General features: G+C 43.1%; 1 protein-coding gene across 2 annotated transcripts in view; it reads left to right on the forward strand.

Moving 5' to 3' along the window:
• Nucleotides 1–15,320, forward strand: part of mvp (major vault protein) — a 16,443-nt gene extending 1,123 nt beyond the window's left edge. Inside the window, exons 2-17 of one of the 2 annotated variants that reach the window (XM_008294934.1) lie at nucleotides 874–1,069; nucleotides 1,150–1,345; nucleotides 1,574–1,697; nucleotides 2,944–3,075; nucleotides 3,647–3,741; nucleotides 4,574–4,810; nucleotides 5,541–5,666; nucleotides 7,736–7,948; nucleotides 8,825–9,060; nucleotides 9,139–9,336; nucleotides 9,714–9,858; nucleotides 10,392–10,603; nucleotides 11,160–11,276; nucleotides 12,223–12,349; nucleotides 13,407–13,595; nucleotides 14,462–15,320. In XM_008294934.1, coding sequence (XP_008293156.1) covers nucleotides 906–1,069; nucleotides 1,150–1,345; nucleotides 1,574–1,697; nucleotides 2,944–3,075; nucleotides 3,647–3,741; nucleotides 4,574–4,810; nucleotides 5,541–5,666; nucleotides 7,736–7,948; nucleotides 8,825–9,060; nucleotides 9,139–9,336; nucleotides 9,714–9,858; nucleotides 10,392–10,603; nucleotides 11,160–11,276; nucleotides 12,223–12,349; nucleotides 13,407–13,595; nucleotides 14,462–14,581 — 2,631 coding nt within the window. In that variant the 5' untranslated portion in view covers nucleotides 874–905 and the 3' untranslated portion in view covers nucleotides 14,582–15,320. The remainder of the gene's footprint in view (nucleotides 1–873; nucleotides 1,070–1,149; nucleotides 1,346–1,573; nucleotides 1,698–2,943; nucleotides 3,076–3,646; nucleotides 3,742–4,573; nucleotides 4,811–5,540; nucleotides 5,667–7,735; nucleotides 7,949–8,824; nucleotides 9,061–9,138; nucleotides 9,337–9,713; nucleotides 9,859–10,391; nucleotides 10,604–11,159; nucleotides 11,277–12,222; nucleotides 12,350–13,406; nucleotides 13,596–14,461) is intronic. The other variant, XM_008294935.1, reaches the window with a different exon arrangement.
• The last annotated feature ends 896 nt before the right edge of the window (nucleotides 15,321–16,216 follow it).

Here is a 16,216-nt window from a genome sequence, read left to right on the forward strand (position 1 = left end):
GTGTGTGTGTGTGTGTGTGTGTGTGTGTGTGTGTGGGTGTGTGTGTCGAGGTCACACTTTGTCTCTCATGTCCTGCTTTTTGTATCTTTGCAGTTATATTTTGTCTCTTCGTTGTCGTTTCTTTTGATTAGTTTTTTGTTTTTTTGTGGTTGTTTGGATCTTTTTTTACATTTTTAGTGTTTAATGATTGTGTTTTTTCCCTTTTTTGTTTTGGGTGGTTTCCCTACTTGGTCAGTTTTTGCATCTCTTTGGTTCTTTTTAATCTCTTTTTCGTTGTATTTTGTCTCTTTGCGATAATTTTTTGTGTATTTTTGTCGCTAGCTTGTATCTGTGGTCGTGTTTTTCATCTCAGGGGTCATTGTTGTGTCTTTGTAGTGGTTTCTGTCTGGTTTTAATCTCTTTATGGCTGCATCTTGTCTCTTTTGGGATAGTTTTATGCACGTTTGTTATTTTTGTGTCTTTGTGGTCGCTGTTTTTTATGTCTGTGGCAATTTTTTGTGTCTCAGTTGTCGTATTTTATCAATAATTGTTTTTCGGCGTCTTTGTTTTTTGTGCCTTTTGATCGTTTTATCTTCCATCTTTGTGTTTTTCTTAATCTTTGGTCATAATTTGTCTTTTTGTGGTTGTTTTGTATCTCTGGTTTTTAATGTCTTTGTCTCCTCGTGGTTGTTTTTTGTCTCTTTTTTATTTGTGTTCATATTTTTGATTGTGTGGTAGGTTTTTTTTATTTTTTTAGTGGAGCTCTGTGACTTCTTTCCAGTCATTGATACTCAGCTCCAGGTCACAGTTATTGATCAGTATTTGTGGCAGAAGCTCTGAAAAAATACTTTTTAAAATGGCATTGACTTTTTTTTATCTCTTCTTGTTTAACAGGTTATTGCTCTCTGCAGGATTTCACAACAATCATGTCTAAGAAGGGAGGAAACCGAGGGCCGGAGATGGAGGGGCCGGTGGAGGGCTCCATCATCCGGATCCCACCTCACCACTACATCCACGTTCTGGACCAGAACACCAACATCGCCCGCGTGGAGATCGGGCCGCTGACTTACATCCGGCAGGACAATGAGAGGTCAGACAGAACCAGATCTCACGGCTGCTTCTACTGAATCGCGGTCAGAATATAAATCCAAGTTTGACTTCTTTTCCCAGAGTGCTCTTTTCGCCGGTGCGAATGGTCATGGTGCCGCCTCGTCACTACTGCGTGGTCGCCAACCCGGTGGCCCGCGATGACAACGGCCAGGTCCTCTTCGACCAAGCAGGGCAGGCCAAGCTCCGCCATGCCGACCTGGAGATCCGGCTGACCCAGGACCCGTTTCCTCTTTACCCCGGCGAGGAGGTCCAGCAGGTCTGTGGGGTTATTAATGTCAGAGAAATATTTGATGTTGTTTTTGCACATTTGTGGACATATTTCTTTCTTTTTTGGAGTCACAGTTTGTCTGCTTTTGTTAGTTTCTTTGTGGTTGTATTTAGTCCCTTTGTGTTCTGTTAACCCAACAGAGGAAGTTGGTTTATGTGAGAGAAGTGTTCGGTGTATTGTTGGTCAGATTCGTGACGCTCAGTGTTTTCCTTTCAGGACGTAACAACGCTGCAGATCGTGTATCCCGACACGGCTCTGCGTCTTCAGGCTCTGCTGGACTTCGAGGAAGCTGACGGACAGAAGAGGGTGGCTGGAGACGAGTGGCTGTTTGAGGGACCAGGTAGGTCCACCTGCACTCAGGGACACACCTGAAAGTTTTACTCTTATTTGTTCACTCTGAATCATTAAGCATTTTCCATTTAGGATGTCATTAATTAACAGTAAATCGACTAAATGCTGTTAATAATTCAACAGATGAAAATTATATTAAACAATAAGGCAAAAGAAGAAGGTCATGCATGTCAGAAAATGTCTTGTAGCTCAGCTGTAGTCCCTGATTGTTCCACCAGGGGGAGCCTCTGACTATTCAATACTGTAGAGACCAGAGGAGGCATCATTCATGCTGTGTTCGTATTTGGACGCGTTTACAAGTTGACTCGCTTCATTCGCGCGTCTGCCAGGAATTCCCGCCCGTTTCCTGCCATTTTCCAATGTGCTATCATCAAACATGGCTGTGCTCGACAACACTGCTGCTTTGTAACTGCTGTGGAAGGCCCAGAAACGATGGAGATCCAGACGCCGCCGTGTCTAGGTCCATCAGCTCCTCCAGAGAAGCATATAGCTCGGGGAGTTCCACGGCCTTCTCCAGGAGCTGCCCCTGGGTGATGACTGCTTCCAGCGCTATTTTTGGCTGACCCAGTTTGACAACCTGTTGGAGAGGATTGGTACCAGGACAACCCTCCAGGATACTAGGATACGTCACCAGAGGTTCTCAACACTGATTGGCCATCATGGCATGAATGTTCACTTGAGTTCAGATTTTTCAACTTGCGCGAATTTGCGTCATTTGCGCCTTTCGCTCTTTTAATGCAGCAGGATTCGTGTCATTTGCGCAGCGGTATTCGCGCCGCAGGACGTGTACTTGCGTCTAATCGCGTCTTCACATTGACTTTACATGTAAATCATTTGCGCGAATGATTTTACATGCATCTGGTGTGAACACAACATCGGACTACAGATAGTTTATGTTGGCAAGCAGAGAGCATTGTGGGAGTTTAGCTAGCAACGGGCACCATGACAAAGACTTCTGTGCAGGTTACTGACCTCCAGCTGACTCAGACCAGATCAGGGTCTGAAGCACTCCTCCTGAGTTCTAAGTACAACAAACACTGTCGGTTTGTTCCTGATAAGGGAACCTCAACCAGCTTCAAGTCCTCTAATTCTTTGAGCAGTTTAGTGTCTACTCTGAATAAACACACAAAGACTGTGATTGTTTCTCTATAGCTTCGAGACATCATATTTGTTTATTCAGGTCACGCTCTGCAGCTTTTTTCTTATGTTTGTGACTCACAGTCGTGTTGTTTCAGGTACATACATCCCACGGAAGGAGGTGGTGGTTCTGGAGACCATCAAGGCCACAGTGATCCGTGAGAACCAGGCCATCAGGCTGAGAGCTCGCAAGGAGGGCCAAGACCGAGGAGGAGTCCAACGGGTCACAGGTAACACACTCACCTGGACACACCTGTAGGAGTGTGACTGCAAAATTCTGCATGATTTATAGCCTCTCCACTCTTTCTCTACTCAGTACCTCAGCTGTAGGAAGATGCTTCACCATGCTGAATGTATCTTCCAACAACTTGCTCCTCTGTTCACTGTTTGTTTGCATTTTTAAAAAATCCATCCAGGATGTGAATCTGGTTCAAGCAAACTTTTGATTTTTTTCAAATGTTGAAGTGTCACATGTAGACACGTGACGTCTCGATTCTTAAGCTCAGATTTGTTGAAGCTTTCTAACAGAATCACAGATGAGTTGTCCAAGGACGGTTTCATTTTCATAGTTTTTTTTTGCCACATTTTGGGTTCAGATGGTTAAAGGCACGATCTGCATAATGTGCTGCATTCAGTGGCAACCAGGAATTTTCGACTTTTCAATTTAAAATTAAAGATCGCACCACCAGAAGTTGATTTTTTTTTTACTCCGTAACCCAACGTATTCATTTCACCCTTGTGCCATTAAAAGTTAGTTAGTTTCACCTGTGACTGAACCACCTGTCCCCGTGTGTTGTCCAGGTGAGGAGTGGCTGGTCCGGAAGGTGGGAGCTTACCTGCCGGGTGCTCACGAGGAGGTCATCGACATCGTCAACGCCTTCATCCTGACTGACAAGGTGACTCAGAACTTCGTCGACTTCCTAAACTCTTAAGTCTGATGATGTGTTCGAGCTGCTGCTGACTTCTTATGATCTCAGATAACTCATTTACTTCCTTTATTTCAGCGTTGCACAATGTATTATTCACACTGAGTGCCGTTTCATGTTCTTTATGCAAAAGTTGTTTCAGGTCCGTTGGACAGAGCTGCAGCTAACTATTAGTTTCACTTTTGATTATTTTCTGGATTAATCAGTTAGTTGTGAAAAGTGTGGATCAGCATTCCTTCAGATTGCTCAGATTATTCAGTTTACTGCCACAGAGGAGGAAAGAAACCAGAAAATATTCACATTTAAAGCTGCAATCGCAGAATTGAGACTGTTTTTATAAAAATATTATTGCATTGATCATCAAAATAGTTACCAACTGTTGATGTTTGATTGCTTCGGCTGAAGAAAACTTTAAATGGAGACCTAAATAACGTAGTGTGTTTATCTGCATGACTGTATAAAACATGAAACTGTGTTAATTTGGAAAAATCAAGTCTTTGTTGTAACATATCCCTTTTTTCATTATTAATTTATTCATCTGCATAAGAGGAGAGAAACTAATATGCATTTTTTAGCAGGAAAATAAATTTAGATCAACATGGATTTGAAAAGTCTTAACTCAACTGTAATAAAAACTAAACTCATGTATCGCTAAACAGCAGCAGCTCCCATTAGGGCCACATTTCACATGTCTGTAGCTTCTAAGCTGCTGTCGATGTCTGAGCTGCATCTGTGTGGTTCAGGTTCGTTGCACACAGCTGCAGGTTTGTGGTGTATTTACACTGACTTCCTGTCTCTCCAGAGAGCGCTGCACGTTCGCGCTTTGCGGCCCTTTAAAGACGCCGGTGGACGTGACCGGCGTACTGGGGAGGAGTGGCTTGTCACCATGGCCGACCGCGAGGCGCATATCCCGTCGGTGGCCGAGGAGGTGGTCGGGGTGGTGGACGTGACCACGCTGAGCAGCCGGCAGTACTGCGTCATCCTGGACCCGGTCGGACCCGATGGGAAGCCTCAGCTGGGCCAGAAGAGGGTGGTGAAGGTAAAACTGATTATCCAGTTTCATTAATTAGCAGCTAAAGTTGACTTTTTTTGTTTCTTTTAATCATCAAAATGTCAGCATTCATCAGAATCTGTCCATCAGCCCGTTTATGTACATGAAAAAACAACAATGTTAATTCAACCTCAGATCATCACATTTTTTAGAAACTATTATTGCTCGCGGGCTGCAGGGTGGTTCAGTGGTCAGCACTATTGCCTCGCAGCTAGAAGGTCGCCGGTTTACATCCCGGTGAGGACACCCGGGATCTCTCTGTGTGAAGTTTGCATGTTCTCCCCGTGCAGCGTGGGTTCTCTCCAGGTTCTCCGGCTTCCTCCCACACAGTCCAAAAACATGTTGAGGTTAATTGATGAGTCTAAATTGTCTGTAGGTGTGAATGTGAGTGTGCTTGGTTGTCTGTCTCTAAGTGTAGCCCTGTGATAGACTGGTGACCTGTCCAGGGTGTCCCCTGCCTTCACCCTGAGTCAGCTGGGATAGACTCCAGCCCCCCATGACCCTAGTGAGGATTAAGCGGTGTATAGATGATGGATTATTGCTCGCCCATCTCTGAAATTTCTGAATCTTTTTAAAGATATTTGTCAAACTTAGTGTTGAACTGTACAAGCTCCAGCAACTGCAAGCTTCAATCACACCTGCCATTTCTGCAAGAGTTGCTCAATCTAGTTTTTTCTTTACATTTGATGAACTAACTTCTTTTTCTTCCCTCCGTCAGGGCGAGCGCTCGTTCTTCCTGCAGCCTGGCGAGCAGCTTGAAAACGGCATCCAGGATGTTTACGTTCTGTCGGAGGAGGAAGGTTTGGTGCTGCGAGCCGTCGAGGCCTTTAATGACACCCAGGAGGTGAGAATCACCACCCAGCCTCGTTACTGGGGTGTAAACAATTTAATAAGGCACAAGTTTGTCTGAAAATTGCAGCCCTGAATCTTAACAATGACTTCTTTTGATCGAGTGCTCAGTGTAGAGACCTAAAAATTTGTCATATTCAGCTTTCTAGAAGTCCTTAAAAAGATCATGGGTGGTATGTTGTTCCATCAGGAAAGATAACCAAATGTGTTCCTAAATTCATGTGATATGTCATGAGAGTCAGTTTATTCTACGTGTCTCGTTTAAAACTGCGCCAAAAACAAATGGTTTGCTCCAGATTCTGCAAAAAACAAAACATTTTGAGCTCCTGGGTGACTCGGCTGTGAACAACAGTCTCATGACCAAAACTCAGAGTGTTCGGTTGAACTGCAGGCAGTGCTCCAACTCCTGGTGGTTCTGGATGATTCCTGACGTTTCCAGAAGGTGAATGAGGTCGACAAAAGTCCACTTTATCAGCAGTCTTTCTCCAACAGGAGCAGAAAGTTAAAAGCTTTCCATCTCTTTCATGCTCAATAGATCTTGGCAACTTTCAAGTTTATTATTTATTCATGAGTTAATTTATGTCTCCATGTTGAATAAGACTTACATTAAATAAACTCGGCTTAAACTAAGATTAGCTTCTTATGCTGCAGGTGGAATCTGTTGAACCCTGAAACTGGCCGGCGGATTTGAAAGACGTGCTCTTTTTTAAAAAAACGCAATAAAACAGCCGTAAAGTGCGAGAACGTTCTACTTCCAGTCCTTTAAAGGATCTTGTGTAAGATGTGGAGGAGCAAGTTGTTGGACGATGCATTCAACACGGGGAAACATCTTTCTTCAGCTGACATGCACATAATAGGTTTCTGCAGCTCCACCAAACACAGTTTTTCATGTTTTACAACCTTCGTTTGTCTTCGTGCGTCTCTGTGTGGAGCTGCTGGACCAGAAAGGAATGAAGCTCAGGGAGGAGCTGGTGTGTAAAGATCGTCCTGTGCAACCGGTCGATCTGAGAAGACAGATTAGAAAAGCAAATGCTGTCTTTTCACAGGGGTGTGCTTTGCTGAAAGACCACCGGCAGGTCTATAGAGACTGGTATGAAGCTGCAGGTGTGTCTGTGGACTCTGGGGTTTAAAGGTGACACCACACCTGCTGTGGTTGGGTTTGGCTCTGCTGCTGCTGTTTATCTGGTTGGTTTCCAGGAGTTACACCTTAAAACGGCAGCAATGAGGTCAGAGGATTGTTCGCAAACAGCAAGACAAGCAGGTACAAAGTCTGAGCTATAAATTCATTTACAAACTATCAAGCAAACATGTCATTCACATCGTCCCTTTCCACACAGCAGCAGAAACTTAATTAAATGAGGCGGACATGTGAAGCTAGAATATGGTAGAAACGGGCACTGCCATCTTCTTCTGGAGGCGTCCTGTACAATCAGGAGTGAACAGCAGCAGTTTTAGCATTTAACAGTTGAATATGTCTGTCCGGAAATAACATGATGGATACCTGTGATGTCATTCTGTAAAAACAACAAGTAGAGATCAGTTTTGAAAATAATAGTTGCAGTCACCACATACCAGACACTTATAATGCAGTCCTGACATAATTGTCTGAGGAAGGATGACAAATTCACCTTTTAATCTGATAAAAGGTCAAATAAATGTAGTGGAGTAAAAAGTCAAAGTCGCCTAAAAGCCTCAAAAGTTACTTGAGTACTTGTTACTTAGCAGCACTGGTCTGAATGAGGTTTGGATGAAGCTGCTTTGTGTTCTTCACTTCCCCATCTTCCCTCCTAACCTGGCTAACCCATCTTCCCCCAACTCTTCTTCTTCTTCTTCTTCTCTTTTTTCTTATTCTCTTCCCTTCATCCTCACATCGTCCACCCTTTTCATTTCTTCACGTTGTTTTCCTTTCATGATTCTTGTTTTACTCAGTGCCTCCCTCCATCCCCCTCTCCTTCTCCTTCTCCTCCTCCTCTTCCTCCTCCTCCTCCGCCGCCGCTCCGATGCATCGCCACGTTAACCCTTCTTTCCGTCCTCCTCCTCTCTCTCCAACGCTCTCTCTGCCAGCAGGAGGAAGAGGAGGACGAGGAGGCCCAGCAGGAGGAGAGGGCCAAGCGCTCCCGGAGGAGCGGTGTCCTGCGTCGCCCCGGAGACCGCTGGATGCTGCGCGGTCCCATCGAGTACGTTCCCCCCGCCACGGTGGAGGTGGTGCTGAGGCAGCAGGCCATCCCGCTGGACGAGAACGAGGGCATCTACGTCCGGGACATCAAAACTGGAAAGGTCCGAGTTAGAAAATGTAGCGCTGTTTTGTTGTGTTTCAAAACCAAAGACTTTACATCAGAGATGTCCTGATCGGATCTCAAAGATCAAGATGGGTGATCTTTAAACTGATTGGTATCAGCTTGGGATGTTCTGATCTCTTTATTTGCCTCTGATTAATTTCCTATAGATTGCCTCTACTAGTTTGCTGCGAGCTGTATTAGCTCTGCCTCGCACTGTTTAGTCCTGTAGAAACCAGAGGAGGTGGTAGCTCCATGTTGGCAAGCAGAGCGTATTGTCAAGGTTTAGGTAGTAAAGAGTAAACACCATGACAAAGGCTTCTGTGTGGCGTAATGAGCTCAGCTCTTTTTCAGGGAAAATAATCTGTTTTTGTACTTTTAGTGTCTTTTAACACCAAAAGTGTTAAATCATGGATGTCCTGATCTGATCTCAAAGGTCAGGATTGGAGCAGATCAATACATTTTTTTACTGATCGATATCAGCTTGGGATGTCCTGATTAAGGTTATCCTGCTCGGATTCATGTAATATTTGGTGTCTGCTGATGCCATTTACCGTTTGTCGGTTAGCTGTAGTACCTGGTTGTTCCACCAGGTGGAGCCTCTTACTGTATTAAACTGTTGCAACCAGAGGAGGCGGCAGTTTATGTTGGCAAGCAGAGAGTACTGTTCAAGTTTATCTAGTGAAGAGGCACCATGACATCTTCTGAGGCGTAATGAGCCCCAGCCAGAGCTCTGATACTGAATCAAGTTGTGATCATTTAAGACATGAGCTCTTAACTGTAGTTGGATAAATAATATAACAGAAGTAATATAATAATAATATTAACCCTGCACACTGTCGATCACTCGTTTGAACTAACGCTGTCCGGCCTCCAGGTGCGAGCAGTGATCGGTCACACCTACATGCTGACTCAGGACGAGGAGTTGTGGCAGAAGGAGCTTCCTGCGAAGGTCGAGGCCCTGCTGACGTCCCGCATCGACCCGCTGGCCGACCGCTCGGACCGCAGGGGGGTGGTGGATCAGGAACCGAGGGACAAGACCAAGGTGGTGTCCTTCAGGGTCCCCCACAACGCCGCTGTCCAGGTGTATGACTACAGGGAGAAGAAAGCCAGGTGGGACAACCTGCCATGAAGGTTTGGAGGGCGCGGGTTAAAACAAACCAGCTGACCCGGTGGTGGTGTCGTCCACAGGGTGGTGTTCGGACCGGAGATGGTGATGCTGGGGCCTGACGAGCAGTTCACCGTGCTGTCGCTGTCTGGAGACAAACCGAAGAGGGCCAACGTCATCAAAGCCATCTGCCTGCTGCTCGGGCCCGACTTCTTCACCGACATCATCACCATCGAGACCGCCGACCACGCAAGGCTGAAGCTGCAGCTCTCATACAACTGGTAACTCACAGACACTGAGCTGACTGTACACTCGATATTGAAATTACATAAGAAAGATGATTAACCGTAGCAGTTTACTGGAATAAATTCAGAATAAAAAAGATTTTCAATGTTTGCAACTTCTCTTAGTTTTTGCTTCAGTCACGTTTGTCACCGCTGTGGCTCATTTTTCTCTGCAACATAAAGTCCTGCAGCTCTGTGGACACACAACAACCACAAAGAAGGAGAGACTCAGAAATGTGTTCTGTGTAGAATGACTCAGAATGACAAAACAAGTAGAATTTCATTGATCGTTTGTGGTACAAAAATTGCAACCAACCTTTAACCTCGAACTCAGTCTTCTTTTTCTTCTTCTTCTTCTTCTTCTTCTTCTTCAGGCACTTTGAGGTGAAGTCTCCAGCCTCTGCTGGCGAGTCAGCAGCTCTGTTCTCGGTTCCTGACTTTGTGGGAGACGCCTGTAAAGCCATCGCCTCCAGGATCCGAGGAGCAGTCGCCTCCGTGCAGTTCGACGATTTCCACAAGGTTTGTGTCTCAAGATTATTAATATTCAGTGTTGCGTTCAGGGACGTCTCGGCTTCACGTCATGCTCTGTGGAAACACAGAGAAGCCTCGCATGCATCACCACATGCTAAATGTTCCTGAATGCCTCACATGCAGCGGTAAATGTAAGACATTACTGATGTTCCCTGAACACCTCACAGTCATTTTAAACACTGACATCACAGCTTATTGTGTTTATTTAAGTGTGAGAATCCAAAACTTGTTTCGCAATTTGACAACTAAGAAAATAACAAAAATTATATGAATATTTAGTATTTTTGTAGGGACAAGCTTTATTTATTTTTATTTATTACTAGCACCTCGTACGTAGAGTTAGCATGTAGCTAGCTGTTGCCCTTGAGCAGGTAGATTTGGCAACCACAGAACTACAACTACACAACATAAACTGTGACGCAATAAGCAGAATCTGTCCTTCAATACAGTATGAAGGACACGTTTTTCAGCTTATTAACGTTAAATCAGTTTAAATCTCATCTGATCTTTCTTGTTCTCAGAACTCCAACCGGATCATCTGCTCCGCGGTGTTCGGCTTCGACGAGAAGCTGGTGGTGCGTTCGAGTCTTCACTTCAACCAGAACAACCTGGTGATCAGCAGCGTGGACATCCAGTCGGTGGAGCCGGTCGACCAGAGGACTCGAGACGCTCTGCAGAAGAGCGTCCAGCTGGCCATCGAGATCACAACCAACTCCCAGGAGGCCGCCGCTCGGTACGACGTCGGCCTTTCACATTCTCAGACACTAGCTGACGTCTGAGCACAAACAGCTGGATGTTAATATCTGTGTTAGACTCTGGTGCCATTTGTTTACCAGATAATCAACATTTTCAACAAGATATCAACAGATGTGATTTTTATCTGTGGAAAAAGTAACGACAACTTTGGCATCAGAAGCCAGTTTTGCCTCTTTGAGCAGATTTTTGTTGGTGTTTTACATTAATTCTCCCTTTGCTCCGATATGTCTAGTCTGAGTTAAAAAAGAAAAAGAAAAAAGGTAAATTACATCTTCAGTCTTGTTTATTCACTGTGTTTATGTAAACGGTGATGAACGCAGAAAGGATTTAGTTTCCAGATTACTGCCTCAGACGAGCTAAAATCTTTGGGAAGCTGTTTATATACACAAGAAAAGATACTACCGGTTGTTGTACTCCAACCAGCTCATACCAGTTTTAGATGCTGAGATTTTTATAGTTTAGAAAGCAGCAAACAATCTTTTTTTACCCACAAAGAAACATGATGATGTTGACGAGGTTTTGTTTGGCTGCAGACATGAAGCCGAGCGTCTGGAGCAGGAGGCTCGGGGGAAGCTGGAGAGGCAGAGGATCACCGACCAGGCCGAGGCCGAGAGGGCCAGGAAGGAGCTGCTGGAGCTGGAGGCCCTCAGGTGAAGCCACAGCACTGGGTGAACTGGGGAGGCACCAGTCCCACCTCTCAGACAGGACAGTAAACACTGCAGCTGGAAGGAGATCAGTGAAGGAGGAGTCGCTTGTTGTCTCGATAAATTTACTGCTCGTTCAGCAAACTAAAGCTGTAAAGATTTCTCCTGCTGTTGATGATGACGATAGGTTTTTGTTTTTTGGGGGCTCCAGTCACATTTTTTCTCACTGTGGGCTCATTTTTTCCCCACAGGTGTTACCAGCACTGACAAAAATGGAGGCTTGTTGTACAATAGATATTTAACTACTTACATTCATAACTTCCTTCACTCTCCTCTCTGCTCTGTGGAAACACCGCCTGAAGTTCAACTGGAAACCACATGTTTGTCACCAGACTGTTGGTCACAGCTGAGCCAGTCACTGTTCACAGAGGAGCTCAGAATTTAAAATGTTTTTACAGAGAGATTGTTATGAACACAAAAATCACAAATTTAAGCTTAGATTTAAATATAAATGTCCAGATGTTCCTGTACGCCACACGTGATGCATTCAAGGACCAGCAAAGAGTTGAAAATCAGATTATTATTTCTGTTTTCTGATTTAAAAAATGGTGATTTTGGCAGTTTTGGGTTTCAGATGATCAACAATAATCAGATTACGTGACCCGAACCTGTTAGAATCACTCAGTCAGTGAATATTTCTTCTTTGATAGACGCAGAGCTCAGGAACGTTTAAACAGTTTGTAAATGGATTTAAAAATGCTGAAGATGTTTTCGTGCAGACATGTAACAGTCTGGATGCGTCATAAGGAGTTTTAACATTTATAAACGCGTTAATAAGTGCTCACAATGTGTTTTAAAGCGTCTGTTTATGCACGACTTCTGAATGCTGCAACGATTAATGAGGTCACTTGTTTTCTGTAAAAAACTAACCAGCCGAGCGTCTGTGTTTCAGTGCTGCTGTGGAAAGTACCGGAGCTGCGAAGGCCGAGGCTCAGTCTCGGGCCGAAGCGGCTCGAATTCAGGGTGAGGCGGCCGTCAACGAGGCCAAACTGAAGGCCGAAGCTCAGAGGATCGAGGCGGTACGTTAACACGAGCTCACTAAAGTAGACGGCCAACAGCAAGCTTCACATGAAAAAGAGATTTAAATGTTATTTTAAACCTCAGTTAATAAAAACTCCTGAAAAGCCTAAAAACTCTCCAATATGGTGAAGCATCCAAAAAGCTGTAGCTGGCATTAACCAGAGAGGAGAGTTTGTGTCGGCAAATACTCATACAATCAGTAAACTCTCATGTATTTGGCAGTTATGATCAGGACTGATGCTCTTACTCAGTGGAAGTGAAAAAATAATGATAGTTTCTAATATTTTTATGGCTTTTTGGCTTCTTTTGTCCTCTCAGGTGTGAGTTTTTATTAAAAACCTGACTGTGTAAATAAGAAATGATGCATTTAATCACTGAAGTTAATCAGCGACAGACTGTGATCATCAAAAGAAGAATCTTCTATTCATTATATTATATGGAATAAAAAAACAACAACCATGGCGTCATGTAAACAAACCGGCATTTAAAGGGTTAAAATCCTAAATATCAATGAGTGTTTGGTAATTATGATCAGAACTCACGGAGAGCAAAAGAAATACGCAACTGAAACTGAGAAATAATCATAATACATAACATTTTTGGCGTTATTGATGTTTTGTCCTGAAGGACTTTTTTAAATTGCTGCCTGAGTGCTAAAGGAAGTGAGAACAGAGCAGCACAGTCTGTCCAACTCTAACCTAGTCAACAGGTTTTTATTACAGAATCCAAGATGACTTTTCCTCTGGGTTAGCAAAAAAAATCTTCTATCATTAGAAAAAAACAAAGAACGGAGGGTTTCGTGTCTGTAACTGTTTGTAGGTTTAGTTTAGTCGAATGTAAAGTGACTTTAAGTAAAGATTATATTCATGGTGGGTTATTTTCTCGATGGACCAATCAGCTGTTTGGTCTGAAAATGATGAAGGTGTGCTTCAGTGTTTCCTCAAATGTCTCGTTTTATCCAAACATGTTCAGTTTACTGTCACAGAGGAGAAAATAAGCTGCAGCCACAGAACTGAAGCTGTCGTAGTTTTAATCCAAGCCTGTGTGCGTCTGTAGGAGGCGGAGCTTCAGCGGCTGATGAAGGCTCGTGAGCAGGAGCTGAACTACAAGAAGGAGATAGACCGACTGGAGGTGGAGAAGCAGGAACGTCTGGCTCAGATCGAGAGTCAACGCTTCAGCCAGCTGATGGAGAGTTTGGGCAGCGACACCCTGAAGGAGATCGCCAGAGCCGGACCAGAGCTGCAGGTGCTGTACCGACACCACGTCGTCACTCACGTCACAACACTAACGCCTCCATTTAAACCAAAGTCTGTTACATTTTAATAGAGATCTGAGGTTAGAAAGTGAAGTTCAAGCAAACTGGTCCCAATATTAAGTTAAAATGCTCTGAATGTTTACTACAGACGCTACATTACTGCTATTATTGAAAATTATTATTATTATTTACAAAAAGAAAACACAGTTAGTTATAACAACACTATATTCAAATTCCACTATTTCTGTTAAATACGTCAACTTACTGGTATTTATGAAGAACATTTGTTGAACCAAAGAGAAATAACATTAGAAATTAACTTATCAGGTTCAAACATGACTGTTTATACCCACAGGGTGTTTGGGTTTTACCGTTTAATTAGAAGGTTGGGAAATGCACCATTCATTTCTGAGTCTTGAGAAGTTTATTTGATCTATAAATTGCCAGAAAACAGTGAAAAATATCCATCAGAGTTCGGAACAAGTCTAAATGATCGTCTTCAGACTGTCAGAAACTCAGAGATTCAGTCAAAATGTCAAATATTCATGTTTATAGGAGAGTCTTTGGGCCTTTTGTCAAACTGTGATGGATCCTTTTCACTGTTTTCTAGAATTTTATAAAGCCAATAACTGAAAATATATCAGATTAGACGCTAATGAATATAGGCTATAATTTTAACTTGTATGTTCAGTAGTCAAACACGTCGTAAACACATTTTTAAGTAAGTAATTCGTGAAGTGATAATAATAGTAAATAAAAAGTTACTTAAAATACACATAATGCAGTACAACATAAAACGCCTCCTTGAATTGGTGCAGAACTTTATTCTCTCTTTGTTTTGATGTCCGTCGTGCAGCTGAAGATGCTTCAGGCTCTCGGTCTGAAGTCGACTCTCATCACTGACGGCTCGTCGCCCATCAACCTCTTCACCACCGCCAACGGCCTGCTGGGGGCGCTGCCGGGCCAGGGCCAGTGAGGAGGAGGAGGAGGATGAAGGCCAGAAGTAAACCTCGACTCGTTTTTCAGCTTTAAAAGCATCAGATTTCACGCAGGAACTCTGAATTTAGACAAAACAAATACAGAAAATCTGCATGATTTGTCTGTTCATTCACTTATTTCAGTGTTGGAACTAAAAAGAGAAGAAAAAAAGTAAGAATTTAGTTTTTTTTAAAAAGGAAATGACTGTTTTATGATTATTACTGAACAGTTAAAGTGTCTGATCCTGTTTTAGTTTCTCTGCAGGTGAATAAACGGCAAACATCCAAAAATAAAACCCATTTTTAAGTCATTTTCAATGTCTATGGAAAAAATATATTCAGATATTTTTTCCGGTCTTTTTGTTGTTGTTGTTTGTTTATTCAGATTAAATGAAATAAGTGAATGAACGACAATTATATCTGTGATGGTTAAAGCGTCCAGGTGAAGCGAGTTTCGGAGGTTTACTTTTGGATCTCTGCTGCGAATTGAAGAAATTTTGTGCCTCTAACCGAAGATGCTGTTTCCTTCCCAAAGATTTCTCTGCTTTGCACTTAAATGTGACACGATGGGATGAAAGTTGTGTTTACATGTTAAACCTTTTCCTGTTTCTGTGGTAATAAAGTCCAAGTGGAAGTCCGGCTGTGGGTCCGACATGAAGAACTGACATCCTTTGAAGTGCTAATGCTGGTGTTTTCACTATGACTTCTCTTTGAAGCAATATTAAAAAATCTGGCGTACTTCTGTGTTCCTGGTGTGCGTTCATTTATCTGGACGGTTCACGAACACCTCCAGAGCTTCTAAAGTGTGCTTTATTATAGACAAGAGCTACAAAAATCGAATTGCTTGAGTCATTTTCTAGGTTTCAGCTTCTTAAATGTGACAATTTGCTGATTTTCTTCCTGAATTATTATTGTTATTGTTTTCAGTTTGCTGTGTTTGGTTCAGATTTCTTCCTGTATTTCTGAATAAACTCCAAGTGGGTGAATGAAGACGTTTATAAGACGAACAAGCTCGTCCCATGAAAGTTGTTGAGGTTTTCTTCAACATATTAGAACAAACACCTGATTCTCGTTGTGCTTGTGATTAATGGAGAAACGTGACAGTTGCAAACAAATTAGAACCTAAAATGTGTCTCTGTTTAAGTTCATAATCCAAATGAATAATCAGTCCAGACGGCCTCAGAATCAGCTGCTTCTGTATCGACCATGACCAAGCCATGCACAGGCTTACCGTCATCCTATGAATATTTTACAGGCCCTTGCCATACGTAGGTCAGAACACTCCTGCTACTCATGTTTTGGGATTTTAGAATTGTTTTTAGGCTTTTGAATGGAATAAAAACTTGAGACCCATCTGGTAAAAACTGCAAACAAATCAGTTTTACATCCATCTGAAGACTAAATCTGGTTTAGATTTTAGCCGCCCAGGTGGAGGTCAACCAGATCAGAGGATTCAGGAAACGTGTTTCTCCACCAACTTAGTTTTTGTTTCGAGAGTTTGGATTGGTTTCGGCATTAGGTTTGGATTGGGTTCTGACTGATTGGGTTTAGACTTGAGACTTAACTTTGGATTGGTTTCGGCATTAGGTTTGCATTGGGTTCTGACTGATTGGGTTTAGACTTGAGACTTAACT

Source organism: Stegastes partitus, unplaced genomic scaffold (assembly GCF_000690725.1).
Source record: "Stegastes partitus isolate 25-593 unplaced genomic scaffold, Stegastes_partitus-1.0.2 Scaffold1008, whole genome shotgun sequence".
NCBI lineage: Eukaryota > Metazoa > Chordata > Actinopteri > Pomacentridae > Stegastes > Stegastes partitus.